This window comes from Uloborus diversus, chromosome 1, assembly GCF_026930045.1.
Source record: "Uloborus diversus isolate 005 chromosome 1, Udiv.v.3.1, whole genome shotgun sequence".
In the NCBI taxonomy this organism is placed as follows: Eukaryota; Metazoa; Arthropoda; class Arachnida; order Araneae; family Uloboridae; genus Uloborus; species Uloborus diversus.
Genome location: NC_072731.1, coordinates 226,957,930 through 226,974,566, shown reverse-complemented (window position 1 = coordinate 226,974,566; position 16,637 = coordinate 226,957,930). Strand labels below are relative to the sequence as shown.

General features: G+C 31.7%; 1 protein-coding gene across 2 annotated transcripts in view; it reads right to left on the bottom strand.

Annotated features, from left to right (window-relative positions):
* The window catches only part of LOC129225436 (tyrosine-protein kinase Src64B-like), a 48,229-nt gene that overhangs the window by 17,289 nt on the left and 14,303 nt on the right, over positions 1–16,637 (bottom strand). Inside the window, exons 2-7 of one of the 2 annotated variants that reach the window (XM_054859919.1) lie at positions 13,335–13,472; positions 11,342–11,584; positions 7,831–7,924; positions 5,239–5,337; positions 2,081–2,196; positions 671–820 (exon numbers count right to left, since the gene is read on the bottom strand). In XM_054859919.1, the coding sequence (XP_054715894.1) occupies positions 671–820; positions 2,081–2,196; positions 5,239–5,337; positions 7,831–7,924; positions 11,342–11,561 (679 nt within the window). In that variant the 5' untranslated portion in view covers positions 11,562–11,584; positions 13,335–13,472. The remainder of the gene's footprint in view (positions 1–670; positions 821–2,080; positions 2,197–5,238; positions 5,338–7,830; positions 7,925–11,341; positions 11,585–13,334; positions 13,473–16,637) is intronic. The other variant, XM_054859920.1, reaches the window with a different exon arrangement.

The following is a 16,637-nucleotide window of genomic DNA, read 5'->3' as shown; positions in this document are numbered from 1 at the left end:
CATGCATTTTAATGTGAAAATGGTCTTAGTGTCCTTTATGTCACTTGCTTCACTTGTATATTGTCATTTTAGTTATTCTTACCTTTTAAAAACTGCTGCTTTTATAACAAAATGCTATGACCCGAATATATCTTCTCCCAAAAACAGCAGAATAGAATCATTGGATACCACGTGATGAAAGAGGAGTCAAGTGCCTTCTCGTAGAAAACGGACAATAATGTAAGTGTTCCAAAACAGAAGATGGAATATAAAAATGGAAGAAAATAATGGGTAACACAAAATCACACAAGAAACAAAAACGAGCCAAGTTTAACGGAGGACGCAATCAAGTTCTCAAAGACATAAAAAATTGGGACAATTTGGAAGGGTTTAGTTTTTGTCAGAAATACCGTGTTTTCTTCAACATTAACCAAAAAAAAAAAAAAACATATCCTCAAAGTTAGAATTAATTGTCTACTTTGAGGGCAATGAATGACTGGTAGGAAGCATTAGGGTGAAAAATGATCAAATACAGCAAGGTGAAGTTAAAAATTTAAAGTTTCAAATAATATTGCCAATTTATGCAATAGAATATTTATTGCATTCCATGTTTGGTTAATTCCATACAAAACGCGCAAATGAATCACATGCACATTCAATGAATTACATGACTATTGCATTAGTAACTTACCAGAGTAATAAGCAACTAATTCCTGGAGAGTAACAAAAGTTTTTCGTGTTGTTACATAGAAACCACCATTATCCATAGCTTTTATTTTGTAATGTTTTACATGATCACTTTTCTGATGTTCCCAATCTTTGATTGACAATGAGTAAGCCCCTAAAAGATAAACAAGTATTTATTAATTTCTTCCTATTTTAGTTATTATGCCAAAAAATATGAAATGTCATAAAATGAAATTGTGTCATAAATAAACATGTCTCACACTGTGGCGTCATTTTGCCACAGTCGCAATTCATTTGTAACCACTAAAGTGATTAGGTACTTTGTATGTTCAACGTAAAGTTTTTACTACTGGGATGCTAGTGACAAAAAGGAGAGAAAGCTGGAATTCTATGTGAATAGGGTATCCCCCCCCCCCCCCAATTGGAACTTGAATGAAAAACGCCCAAAAGGCGTTCTAAAAATTTAAAACACTTTGTGTATACTATAAGTATTTTTCGATAAAACATTTTTTTTATTATAAAATGAATTGTAGTAATTTTTGTTCCCTTTACAGAAATATTAAGTCACAAATACATATATTTCTGCAGTACAGATGACTTAAGATTTTTAGACCATATTTTACTTTTTAATAGTTTACTGATAAATGTAAAGTTTGAAAATATTTGCAGTTTTGCAACTCAGTGGCAAAAATAACATCAGGGTTTGATGAAAAATGAAAAAGAAATTCACAAATGAAATAATAAGCATAAATATTCATTACTTGTTTTTAGTTTTAATTTTCTGAAATATCTTTTAAACTCTGTAAAACTTAGTTTTCTTTCTCTTAAAGCTCATGGAGCACAACTTTTTACGGCTAGAACAAGCTAAATATAAATAAATTATCTTGGTTTCAAAAAGCTTATAAAAAATTTAAGAATATATGCATTAAAGCTAGCAATTTTTAATTAAAACTTTAAAAATTATCAGCAAAAATAAATGCAACAAGATTTGGGAAACATAATTGGGATAGAGCAACTATGTTTTACAAGTTTTATAAAAGCATAAAAATAAATGTTCTTTAGAAACAAGAAAGCTACATTCTGAAAAAACTGTCGGAGGCAAATACAGTTGAAATTATTTAAAGCAGATAATGCTCAAAAGTGCATTCAAAACTGCTTTTAATTACATTGTGTTTGCATGTTTTGATCTAATATTTAAACTATGAATTCCCCTTTGATACTTTATGCAGAAGTTTTCCTTCTTATCTACAATTTTTCTACATCAACAATGGGAACAGAAATATTTTCTGTAACAAAAGCTACTTTTTTATGGATAAAACAACATGCACATATGTTCTATCCAACGATAATTATATAACATGCATTTCTATTGCCACATGCAGATACATGCAAATAAAAATTTAAGTTTGTCCACCTTTTATGTTACCTGCCGTTTGCTCACAATTTCTAATGAGGAATGCCCCTCTAGGATTGGAAGGTAACATGAGCATTTTTTCTGCCTCTTTTCTTGAGACCCTTCCAAAGAACCAACTGAAAAATATGGAAGAGTTAACATGAAAGGGGAATTGAACTTCCTGACATGTTGTCAGTGCAATATTCTTATAACAATAAAACATGATTATACACATGAACACTGAATTGAGGGGGAACACTACTATGAGGGGGAAAAAATATAGCGATGGAACAAAAGTATGCAAGAATATCCTCAACTCCACAGTTAATGAAGCACAACGATTGTAAACTACAGTAGAATACCTTTATAACGCAATTCTCTATAAAACACACAACTTTTCAGGAGTAAACAAAAAGCTTTAAAGTTAAAAAATACCTGTTTTGTCTTGCAAACATAAAAATCCTTAGGCTAATAAAATTTTGAAACAGTTTTTCATCTTTCCATCTTAATTCAAAGCTTTTAAATGAAAATAAGTATTCACAGCAAAAGAAGTACCAGATGGCTCTTGAAAATCCAGCTGTTATGCAAACCATGAAGCAAGCAGAACTGCTGGATAATTCACTCTCTTTTGATTGTGAAACATATTTATTTGCGAATGAATAATTGTATAATTAGTGCTTTAATACTTATTGCAGATAAAACTTATCCTGAAGCGCTAATATATAGATATATTCTGAAGAATAGATCCAAAACTTGTGAACAACCTATATAACGCAAAAGCTCTGGTCCCAAGGTGTGTGTTATAACGGTCTTCTACTGTATTGCATATCAATGTTTCAAGGCTGCGCCCTTCTCAGTGTAGGGGACATGAGTTAATGCAGGAAAACTTAGTCTTTGTAAATGATGTCAATGTTATATGAAATTTTAGTGATAAGAAATAGCTCTTCCCTTAAACTCTTTTGCTTTTGTTGCAATACTGTTCCTGTAATCAAAGTATTCATTTTCTTTCGCATCATCAACATTTTAAAGGCGTTTTATTTTTATTTTAAAGGAGTGTTTATTTTAGAGGAGTGTGTGTACAAAGGTTTCTCATTTCCGTTTTAAACTATAATTATTGATTAAATCTTTTGTTGTTCCAATTTTTATTAGTTGGGTGCTGAGCATGCATTTACAGCAACCCTGATTTGCAAGCTCTGAGTGGCGCTACTATGTGCAATATTTAAATGTCATCTTTCATACATATTTATCAAATTTCATTTATCTCACACAAGTAAGTCTTTTTTAGTGTAGGGATTCTTTTTCCGTCAGTACATTTTCTAGATAGGCATGCTATTCCTAACATTTTTTTTTAATTCCTATTTTTTCCCCTAATAATAAATAGAGAATCATGAATATAAATCATTTTTGATTTAAACCTTAGAAATCCTCTTGAATACTCTAAATCTCACTAGTTTTGCCCTTTTCTGAGTCAGTACAATCTTTCTTTCTTCTAATGATTTTGTTGCTATTCTTTATCCCCACTTGACTATTTAAATCTATTCAAATTCTCTCTCCATACTTAACCTGAAAATTTATTTTTTTAGTTAGTGGTCACTGGACAGTGAATGCTTTTAAATTAGTTGCTATTTTTATTAGTATTCAGAACTGAGTGTATGTACCTATCTAACTATGTCCGAGTTACTTCTCTTAAACACCAGAGAACCAGGTATCAATAGATTCGTAATTTTCCCATCTTTATGTTTGGCTATTTAACATTATCCTCCGATAATAATTAGTGGAGATATCAATTAAAAACTATTATTTATGATACTTTGATTGCGACATTAAAATCCCTATTTTTCGAAGGCTTTCCTCCATTTAAATTATTATTCAGTGCTTCATCTTAACTTTCTGTAACAATCCTTTGATTAAAATCATTAAGAAAGATTTGTTGACATTTTTTTTTCTTGAATACGAACAAATAAAATTCTGGCTTTTGTTTTGAGGCTTTTCCTGCAATCGGGGGATTTAAAACGTTTCTTTTTAAGTAATTTTTCCGCAATGTGCCACAAAATGTTTCTGATTTTTTTGTTTGTTCAAGCCTGATTGCTGAACACGCATCACTTCACATAACTTTTATTTTAGAGGTAGACTGTGCAAAGCCGGACGACGTAGCTAGTTTCTTTGTATTTATAGCATACTACTATGCCACCTATATTAAATTTGACTTAAATCTTTTTAAGTTTAGATTAATAGACTCTTAGCCCTTTTTTTCTTTTTTTTTTTAATATATCATATGAGGCAGTGAGAAGCAAATGGATGTAAGTGGCAAAATTAAAAATTTGGAGATAACCAGTACACATTGTAGGGGAACCTCTCCTCAGTCTTGGGGCAAGGGATGGTATTAGTAGCTTTGGTAATTGCTGCTATACAGCATGATTTAGAAAAACATTTTAATGAAAGCCTATCTACCATCTGATCTTTAAATGCGTTTTAATCAAAAAGTTGAAAATGTCCACTTGCATCCACTGCCTCATATGAGGCAGTGGATGCAAGTGGTGATACAGTGAGAAGCAAAGAGATGTAAATGGACATTTTCAAGTTTTGAATAAAACAACTATAAAGATAACATCCTAGGTAGGCTTTCATTGATTTTTTTAAAAATAAATCATGCTGTACAGCAGCACCTACCAGGGCTACTAGTACTATCTCCAGCCTGAAGACAGAAAAAGGGTTCAATTGCCATTTGTACTGGTTGTCTCCAAATTTTTAATTTTGCCACTTACATCCGTTTGCTTTTCACTGTCTCATATATATATTCTGTGCTCTTTATACTTGTGTGTTTTTTTTTTTTTTTTTGCTGCAACTGTTCATAAAAAGACATTAGAAAAAAGATTAAAAGTGGTTTTACATCATGTCATTAACATTATTTTTAAGTTTGGTTATGTTTCCATTAAGTATAATAATGCAAATTAGTTTCTAACTTAATTTATTTTATTTTATTTATTTATTTATTTATTTTTTTTTTTTGCAAAAAGTTGTATTTGGCCACATGTTTTGAAAATTTGTGTAAAGATGTGAATTTTTCTGTTTGAAAAATCAGTATTTTCCACCCTTAGAACCAAACAGAAGGAAAATAGGACCCAATTAGCATCTGAAAGCATTTGTTCAAAAAAGAAAATAATTAAAATAATACTCACTCCTCACTTTCCACTGTTTGTTCTGGTGCAACATAATTACGAGGTATGTAACCATTCTGTTGATTTATTAAGTGGCAGGCATGCCACCAATCAGTATCGCTATGAAGGAAAAAAGATTATTAGTGCAGTCAAATTTTAAAGATTTTTTTTTTTACATTTAATTTCTCCAGTTTCTGCAGTAAACTAAAAATATCCTTGATTTTTAACAGTATTTTAACTGTTTTTTTTAATTTATTTTAATTTCTTAGTTTTCCTAGTCTTATAGCATTTTTTCAAACTATAGTCTTGCCAAGTGCCGACTTTGGGCATTCAGTGTTATTTCTTTAAAAATCACAACCACTCACACTCAACAGTGCAAGAATGTCAAATTTTATTACATTTTGCTCAGTTTGCTAAATCATTCTAATTATTAAGATTTCAGACTCTGATAGGGGCTTTATTTTATGCCCATTCTGAACAACTGATGCAACATTAAGCATTTATAAAATTAATTAACGTATTGCTCCAAATTTAAAAAAAAACGAACAAATTAACTAAAAGTAATGTACATTATTTTTTTTAAAATTCAACAACTTTGTAAAGCAGAGTACATGATTTTAAAAATCTTTAACTGTTAAGCTTATTTTAGTATGAATATTAAAGTTTATTTTTCTAGCTTAACTTCTGCAAAATATTCAATAATAGTTCATTCATCACTTTGGAAAGTATAACAGGTTAATTCCATGCGTGACTCACAATACAAATTGAGAATTTTTAAGATACAAATACTTCTTTATCTCAAACTTATTGAAGAATTATCTTCTATTTTTTTCTCAGCATCACTAATTAGCATTGAAACAAACTATTCAACCTATTATTATTCACTAAAAGCTTTACATGACAGTTGGAAGTGTTAAAATACAAATGTGACTCACACTACATGCAAAAGGAAGTGATATTTTGGTGATGTTTATATCTTTGGATATAAACATCCTCTCACTGGGCTTTTAGACTCTTTGGCCTGTAAAAAAATCATGCTTCTTTTAGCTCTACATATTTCCCCTATTTGTTGCTCATGAAGCACCCCCCCCCCCCAGTATTTCTGAACGCCTATGCAGTTTTTTTATTTTTTACTTTTTTTCTTTATTTGTTATTTTAATATTTTTTATTTAGCTATTTTTAATTATTTTTGTTTTAAAAGAAAAGTTCTGTGCTCCGCCAATGAAATACACACACACAGATTTAATAAATAAAGTAAAATAAAATAAATAATCTAAATAAAAACAAATCAATTCAAATAAATTAAAAAATCTTCCCAAAAATTTCGTTGGCGCAACTTCCACCATAATCCCCCCTGTAGGCAGGCACCCCTGAAAGTAAAATTTTGAGCAATGATCACAAAACTCTTTGATGTGCACTTTTCTTTTTTTTAAAAATCAGATTACTTTTATTTTGAAAGAAAGAAGCGCATTCAAACAGTCATTAAAGATCACTACCAAAATCTAAAAGATTAGCAATACTCCTGCAAAAAAGAAACTTTCTAAATTTAAAATTGTCTAATGAACTAAATTTATAGAACAAAAGAGCCATTAAGAAGAAAACCATTTCATTAGCTAAATTTAAAGAAATAATATAAAAACATGAAACGATTATAGCAGCTCATTAAGGACTTCTGATGCACTCTCGTACTCAAAATAGTAATAACAACTGCAGAATTGTTGACGCAAAAAAGCAGTGTTTAGACAGGGCCCGCTCAAACTACGAAGGCAAAAAATACCTTCTTGTCCATGGACTGCTATGACCTGCCAAATGCCAGAGAGTTGATAAAAAGAACTGCAGGGGAGAGGAGAAAGTCAGGAATGGCGGCGGGAAAAACAAGGCTGAAAGAAAATTTTGACCGCTCGCCGCGCTAAGAACAAACGGAAAATAAAAGAAATTCCCCAGACATTTTCAGAAATTTGCTACTTTTAATTTTTCCTGACCATTTTCCCTGACAATTCCAGGTTTTCCCGGTGCATATTCAAAATTATATCAAATGAATTGTGCAGAAGTAAGAAAATAAAAAGTATTAGAGCTGAAACTATAAGCATTATTTAATAAAAATAAAATTTCTATGTTTTGTGTGACTCACACTACATACATTAGGCTTATTCAAAAATGCAAAATTTAACTATGTTTTAATTATTATTGGAAAAAATTGGCATGCATCCTTAAAGTACTGCAAAAACACTTTTAAAACGCACTAATATAATATACATCAACTTATCATGTATGTGATAAAGATCCTTATGAAAATGATCAACTTTGCGTGCAGCAACATGTGTTTACAAATGTCTTTTTGATGCTAGTTGCCAGATGCAGAACATAAAAAGCAATTTTTGCATAGATAATATGAAAGTCAATCTATTTACTATAAAAAAATGAAGAAACATTTTAAATAAAGCTTTTTTTAAAATTTGACCATTGGGTGTATTTTGGCACGGAAATGGCTAAAAACAATGTCTAGCACATAAAATTACTTTGCTCTTAAATTTGTCAGTTGAATCACTAAAAAAGCAAGGAAAAAATGATGTTTCAATTCCAATTTTTCAACATTATTAATCTAAATTTTACCTGTCATCAAGAATGCCAAGTCTATCTCCTTTTCGGAAACTTAAATCACCCTGATCACGGGCAGTGTATGAATACAAAGCTACAACTATTTTCACTGCAATAAAAAATAACATATTTCATAGAATGCCAAAATTATGAATCAGTGGTGTCCAACCTTTTTTTAGAACAGAGTCACACCTCATATTAACATGATTTTCATCGGGCAGAGCACATATGAAATTTCAAAATATTATAAAATTTTGCAAATAAAATAGGAAAATGTGGAGAAGGCAAGAAAATTAGAAACCTATAATTGTTGATATCATTACGAATCAGGTTCGTGGGCCCCATGTAACCTGTGAGCCTTAGGTTGGGCACCACTGTTCTAAGTTCTTCAACAAAGTCCACACACTCCTACTAAAAAGTAAACCAAAACTTTAACATATTTGAAATAATGCATTTTAAAGCAAGATTTTAGGGGCCTATGCGGATCATAATGTTATTTAAACAGACTCGCCAACGTCAAAGCAGCAACAAAAAAGCAGGAGAAATTTTTGTGCTTTTAAATGAGATGATTGTCAGGAGCACAAAATTGATATTGTTACAAATTTTGTAGATAGTAATTATTTTTATGATTAATTTGTTGTAATCTGGCTAAATTTGGCGTTTATTCCATTATTTTTCATCTAAAAGTATCTTAGTAACGTAACCTGTAAATAATTTCTTGTAATGTACATACAACCCCCTAACATTCGACTGACATATTTGGACCCCTGATAAGATCTGTGAATGGAATAAAAACAAAACATGGAGAAAGAAATGGATTTTACGGAAACGCGATGAAGACTCGAATCTCTGAATCAAGTAGAAATTTCTCTGGGTTTATAAATTGCTGTGTGTCCTGTGAATGAAGAGGAGAGTCAGTTTGCTTTCTAACTATAGAGTCTCAATTCAGCCGTTGTGCTGGAAAGTGTGTATTAGCCTTTGCGCTGTGTTTCTGAGTTATTTGATGTAAATACGTGTGTTACCGTTGAGTTTCCGGTGTTAATTGATACTTGCATAATTGCTATGATTAATTTAGCAGTTGTTAACGACATTTCTTGTACATAGTTGTAAATAAATCTCCTGTGTTTTCTTGAGAACTGTGTCATCATTTAAAGAAAGTTTGAGGTTGCACTGAACTCTTAACATTTTTATGTTCTCCGGCATAAATTATAAAAAATGGTCATACATGGTTCATAAGTTTAAAAGAAACAAAACAAATTGTCCTTAAACAGCAGAGAGCTAAAATATTACAAAAACAAAATTGAAAAAATTGTTAATGTTTATCTAAAGCAGAAGAGTTGGCAAGTCTGTTCAAGTGATGGATATAAGAGGGTTCATGCAGACCTTTTTAGGAGGCAAAAAAATCAAGAGAGTTCAGAAAATAAATAAATTACTCAATTAATAAAACTAATAAGTAGTCCAAGAAAATTTTAATATTTAGATAAACGATGAGCACAGATGATTAGGAGAATGATATGTTCATTTAATTCAAAAGATATTTATATGCGAGCTTAAAGTAATAAACAATAATTTACTATAGAAAAAGAATTTCTCCTTTTCTGAATAGCATGCGATAACGACCTTTAATAATTTTTGAAATGCATACGCAGCTTTTTTGTTTTTATCTTATTTCGGATACAACAGGAAAACATTTCAAAGGTAGCACTAAGAAAATTATAGTTTCACAATGCACCGTAACTGAAGATTTTAAAGAAAACCAAACAAATTTTGTTTCAACAAAATAACCATTTTATGACCAAGAGAAGTAACAAATGGCCATATATACAAGTAAATCCTGAAATAAATGTCAACTAATACCCATCCCATCTATCTATTCAGCACATCTGGAATTTTCAACAAAAAAATGATGTAATAAAATAAGTAATATCTAATATGATAACAAGAGGTTCTGACTCCATTTGCACACCTTGAAGGAATGTTAGTTAGGTTTAAAAATCAGTCACTTAATAAAATCAATTTGACCCGAAATGAGTGCAATATCAAGTGATTGGTACAAAACTTGTTTGGTGTAGTACTGATAGTGTTGCCAGATTGGGGGAAATTTTCCCATTGTGGGGAAATCTGGTACTCTCTGGGGAAATTTTGGGGAAATGGGTTTTGAGGGGAATTCTATGGGGAACAATTTTTTTCTTGGGGAAATCCTGGGGGGAAAAAAAACCTTGGGAATTTTTTTTTTTCGAATTTAAATTCGCGTCAAGAAGTAGTAGTTACATTGTTCGTATCAAACAGCGTTGGTTAAGCTTTGCTCAACTTTATGGAATTCGCATTATGTGGAATATTATGCTTCGGAATTCGCATTATTATTCTGCGTAACTAGTTGATAGGTGAAAAAGGTAAAAATAAGTGTAATGAAGAACGTTCTTGGATAAATATATACAAAAATCAAAGTTCAAATGTACATACAGAAGCAGAGTAGTAAATGCGAGTAGAAAAAAAATTATTTGGTTATTTCTTATCTTTCGGTCAGGCGTTTGTATTTATGACTTGTGGCACCTGCACGGCTTTGCCCGTAGTAGAAAATTAAAAGGTCTATTGGTTTTCCTAATGCATGATGAATTTCTCGCCAATTGGCTTGCCCACGCTACGGTTCCATGTTATGATAACTTGGTAATTTACTCGTCCATCTTATGATAATTTTGCTCGGGAAAATGTTCTTAAAATTGGAATAGAAAAAGAACAAAATTAAATTTTCGAAAAATTGCTTAAAGGTGCACAACCCTATGCTACAAACTAATTCTTTGCCAATTTTCATGAAAATCGGCCGAACGGTCTAGGCGCTATGCGCGTCACAGCAATCCTGACGATATCCAGACAGAGGGACTTTCAGCTTTATTATTAGTGAAGATAAAGAAAGATAAAGATAAAGAAGACAAAAAAAAAAAAAAAAAAGGGGGAAAATGGGAAGAAAAAAAAAGTTGGGGAATTTTATAAGAAAATTTGGCTATTTGGGGAATTTTTATTTTTTTCAAGAGACAAAAATATTGGAGGGAGTCTATTCATTTTATGAAAATAATAGTGGAAAAATAATTTTTGAATTTGTGGAATTTTAATAGAAAATATCGCTTTTTGGGGAAAAGTTGAAAGGGAATTGGGGAAATATGGATTCGACCATCTGGCAACACTGTACTGACAACCTAAAATGTTCCTGAAAATAACCCACCTCTGCCCTTAAACCTTTAAACTGTGTTTCTGCTTCAAGGGGGTGGTGATCTTTCTGGTAAATGAGCACAGCAAAATTTAGATCTTAATGTCAAGAAATATTTTTCAGTAACTAATGAATTTCTAATGAAAAGGGATAAAAATATGAATTTCACAACATACAAGAAATACACAAGGGAAATTACAATTCATCATAATTTTCTGGTATAAAGACGCATCAATGCCGATTTCATTATGTTTTTGTTTCATCAACATACACTTTTAAACAATATTTATATCAAACAAATAGACTATGATAAACACTCACAACTATTAATTTGTCTATGACCATCTGGTGAAAATGATATTTGGTTCTGTTGGCTAGGGAAACGCTGCCTCTCATGAAGTTGGCCAATATTGCCATTGGGACTTTCAATCAAGCTCTCATTAGACAAAGTTGTCTCATTTGTCATTTCTGCATTCTCTCTGCCACTTGGTTGAGGCATACTCTGTACGTAATCATTCTTTTTGACACAGAGGTTTCCCATGGCATCAGCAACCTCACAAGTCACTAAAAGGAAACACAATGTAGCCACTTTTAAAACATTGCACATCTGAGATAAATAAAGATGCATACATAAAAATACAGTAGGCTCTCACAAATCTGGATCGATAATGCGGATAACTTTACATTTTCGAAACAAGAAATTATATATAACTAGGGGAGATTTGCTAGCCAACGTCCATTTGCCACCTGCGGTAGCTCTATGCTACCTGTAGTGGGGGACAACTAAGATGTATCTCATGGGTCAAAACATATACATAGTAGAACTTTGATTTAATGATACCTGATTTAACAGTTTCCTCAAAAAGTTATACATTTCACTTGGCCGGATTTAACTGCATTGAATGTCTTTGCTGCTCGATTTAACATTATCCTTGAATCAATGGTAACTTTTCCCCATCCCATGAAAATTGTTAAATTGGGGTTATACTGTAAAAGTTAAATACTTTTAATTTTTTCTAGGTAACATGGAAAGGGAAACATAATTACAAATACAATAAAACTTCAATAAGTTGCAGTTTTAGGAAAATGAAAAAAATGTATTCAAGTTATTGAAAATTCGGAAAAAAAAAAAAAGCTGACCAACATACCCCATCTCTCCCTACATACAATTTTAAACACTCGTTAGCTGCTATATTTCCACCTCAAAGCAGGGTTGTAATAAAGGTAAGGTTTTTTTGGTTCAAACGCCCTACGAAAATTTTCGAAACTTTTCTTAAATATTTTTTTTTTTCAGCTTTATTTGAAAAATCATATTACTGAAGTGTTGTACAAACTCGGTACTTTATGCACAGTATATATATATATTTTTTTTTAAGTTATAGCAAGCACTATTTCTTACAGAACACTACAGCATTAGCTTTCCGATTTTAAAAACCTGTCGCTAACAGATACTTCAAAATTCTTTAAACTTGAAAGTACCTAACTCCATATTTTATATGTTTTATAATTGTCAAAAAAATATGAATTCTAAGAAGTATTATTTCAAATGTGCGGGTACAAGTATTTTTCTTATGAGTTATTAAACAGACATTAAATATTTAACAGGGCTGAAGTTATATAGTGTACACATCGGATTTCCCCCTTTATTTAATATATACATCCTTTTACATTTGCTTATTTTAATGTCTTTTTAGCAGCACCCCCCCCCCTCCCCTTAAATTATCTTAGTGCAATAAAAAAATGAATAGAATATATGAATTAAATCAATTTATTTTTCATACAGATTTCCTAAGAAATGTGTTCATTGGTAAAACTATCATCCCTGGTTACGGCCCTGCCCACGCAAAGGTATTGCTGGTGTAAAATGGTGTAAGTAACAAAGCACTGTGTTTCATATCTCTCTCAGTGAATATTAGACGCATGTGAAACCGTTTCTGTTGGAATCATTTTGCATTGGAGATTACTTCCCTAAACATAAGTTATGGAATGTAGGATCTGTATAAAAGTTAGATTGCATATTTTCCCCCTAATTTTCCTTTTGCTTTCAAATTTTCAATACTTTAACTCTGCAACTTATTTTGACTTTTTTTTTTTTAACTGGAAGTATACAACTAAAACTAACGGTTGTGAAAATAGGTCTTGCAGGTATAAAAAGGAAAATATTTCCTATGAATGTGTTAGCACTTAATGCTTTTCAAGACTGTATACTGAACAAGAATAAAAAACTACTCTATTTTTAGAATTGGTTAGTCTCATAATAATGCTAATTTTTTAGCCACAAACATACAATAGGTAAAGGGATAAAAATACTTACAATACTGCACGATAGCATTTAATTACATTCATCAATCAGATAATAGCACAAGTGTTTCTCAAGCAAGGCTCTAGTGGTTGCTTTAATCATCACAACAGATGGTGTAAGATTAATCCACATGATATCAACCATATAGTCCTGAAATACATTGTTTGAAGTTAGAAAAAGCATGATGTCACATTCTTTTATTCTTAGTAAAAGTGAATTGCCTGAGCTGAATAAGTATTCATCACAAATTTATATTTATTATTAAAATATATAATCTCAAAAAATGTTAACATTTCTTAAACCCATTGATTTAAATGCAAGACAGAAAAGAGATTAAATATTTTTTGCAAGCAGAGAGCAATTTGTTTCTAAAGGAAGTTGTGACACTTATTTCACTGGAAGTTACAGTTTCCTTCCTGGCTGGCTTCATGAGGCTTATCTACTTAGGAGAATAAGGAGAGAAATATATCTGAATATGATATCACCAAGAAAAGAATGCGGGATGCATTAAAAGAAATAATTTTAAAAGATTGTACTATGCTTTAAGTTTTTTACTCACTTTCATTTTAGCTTTCAACCTTTTACATGAATTTTATGAGGTAGCATTTAGCTGAGCAAACTGATTAGTTGAAAATGGAACAGCAACTTTATGAAACTACGTCAAAATACTTTTAAATTTTTAAAAGAATATTTCAAAGAAATTTTCAATAAAAGAATTGAACAAATTTTAATTGCAATAATTTTGAAGAAAATTGATTAATCTTAATAATTCCTGGAAAAAAAAAAAAAAACCCTTAAAACAGCAATTATCAAATTTTGACATCCATATTTCATAAAAGATGAAATAAATAATTATTTATAAAAAACATCTGAATATATTTTCAATTTTTTTTTTCAGACCTGCCAACCTTGAAAAAAAATCCTGCAACTGTTCCAACGAGTACTAAAAAATTGTGATCAACACATATTACAACAAAATTGCATTGAATACTAAGGAAACAAATTCTGTAATATTTACCGGAGTTAATTTATTGAGACATCCCAACAACATTCCATTGATTGTTGTTCTTACTTTAATATATATTTTATTAACATCTTGAGTAATAATAATTATGGTTATTCTAGAATAATATTTTATATACATATTTAAATAATTTTTTAATTTTTATTTAATGCATTTGCAGTGCATGATTTGGCTCTTCTCAAAAAGTCAGAGTCAAATTTCTGATCACAGCAGTGACCCCTTGTATGTTGTGTTCAATTAAGAACGATGTGAACAAACACTCAGCCTGGATACCAGCATTGGAAGAGCTACTAAAAACTGGTCGAGAAAAATTCAAAAGTTTGATTATCTTCAACACTTTGTTTACTGTCCAGGTGTTTGCTCGTGCGAATATGAGAATTAACATCTCCTTTTTCTTTATGGGCTATGGAAAAATCGCAACGGCAAAAAGAGCAAAACGCAAACTGTTGACATTTTCTTGATTCTATAATGAATGGATGATCAACACTGTAAGACTTGTTAAAGATAGAATTATATTTTCTTCTAGACATCGTCAAACTCCACCAAAATTCAAACTTTTCCGAAGCTTTCTTACCATTCACTGCTTACGCACTCCGCAGTAGCTAATGTAAGCAAAGTAGCAAACGTGCGCAAACGTTTTATACACACGTTTAGTAGTGACGTTATGGGTTGCCAGAAACTCGGGGAAGTTTCCAATCATGCCGTTGCTAAGGAAGAAACAACATAGGATCTTCGTACGAATAGAGTTAGAGCGATGTTTAATTGATGGTTTTTTGCAAATTAAATGCTTCAAAAATTTTTTTAGTGGTTTCAAGTTACATATAAGCCACCCATAGACATCATTTGACGAGTATCGATAGTCTTTACATGTGAATTGGGTTAAAATTCGGCAAAACATGCACCTATATGCGGAATAAAAGTGTGTTTTCCAGAGTTATACACTCTTATTTTTTCTTTGGGGGGGGGGGGAGGGGAATTGTTCCGCCATTTGCGAGGGTCTGGAAAGACATTGCCCCCCTCCCCCGCTTTCGAAAAATTGCCGTATTTCCATAAATTTGTGCGTAATTTTTTGTCTTTCGATGCAATATGCATTGACTGTATATGATTTGCAACTCCCCCACCTAGAGGTGCAGATTAGCGGTCGCTACTCGCCAATTGGCGACCAAAAATTTTCAATGGCTACCAAAGATTTCAGCGCCGATCGCCACCGGGTGACTAAAGGGGAAAAAAAATCCCCCCAAGTTGAAGTTATCGTAGTCACTCGTCTAGACGCGACGTCACTTACTGACCCTCAAGAAAAGTTGAAATGTTGCCTCTCTCCTCGTTGATTCGTTGACCACTTCCCATTTGCTACACCTACACTGCGTTCGGGGCTTAGAGCATTGTTCGGGGGGGGGGGGGGGGGTGAAAACTGAACCCCCCCCCCCCCCGCGGTCCAGTAGACATGATCCCCGAACCCAATCAAGGTCAACACCGCAGCATCTGCAGTGCCTGAGGAGGGGAAACGTAAATACGGCGGCGTAGCTAATTCTGATGACTTTTTAAAAGGTTGAAAATGGCGAGTAGAGGTAGCTCAAAGAGAATAAAATTGGATACATCTTCCAAAACTTTATTTCAGTTCTTCAAAACGAAGACAACCAGCATCAAGTCAGTTCATTTTTCATTATTATAGAAAAAAAATTTTTTTTTTTGGAAAGATTACTGTAACGTATGTAACAAACTAAACATGTTACCAAATACATTATTTTTCTGCTGTATAATACGCTATCGATTTAAAAATCAATTTTTAGAAGTACCAAATTACTTTAAAGTGGCCGACTTACACCGGTGTCATGAAACTTTTCACGACTTGCTTCGCGAAAATATGCTTCCCTTGTTCCTTTTACATCTTGCAAATATTTTAATATAATATTTTTTTTTTTCAATCTGAAAATATTTTGACAGATGCAGCGTTAAATTAGCTTATTTAATGTTTAATTTTCATGACTTTTTATTTAGGGAGCCATTACTTCGTGCGAAAAATTGCACTTCGTGATTTAGATTTCAATCCTTTTACACCTTGTAAATATTAAAAATATTTTTTAAAATCGGAAGTTATTTTGCGCAGGCTAAATTTAATTAGCTTATTTCGTGTTTGATTTTAATGAATGGATTTATTTTTGGATCCATGCTTCCTTTGTAATCGTACTTCGCGGGGAACTGCACCTCGTGGTTGAGTTTTCAATAGTTTTGCATCTTGTTCATTTCTTAATATTTTTGACAAATGAAAGTTATTTTGACGTATACTACCT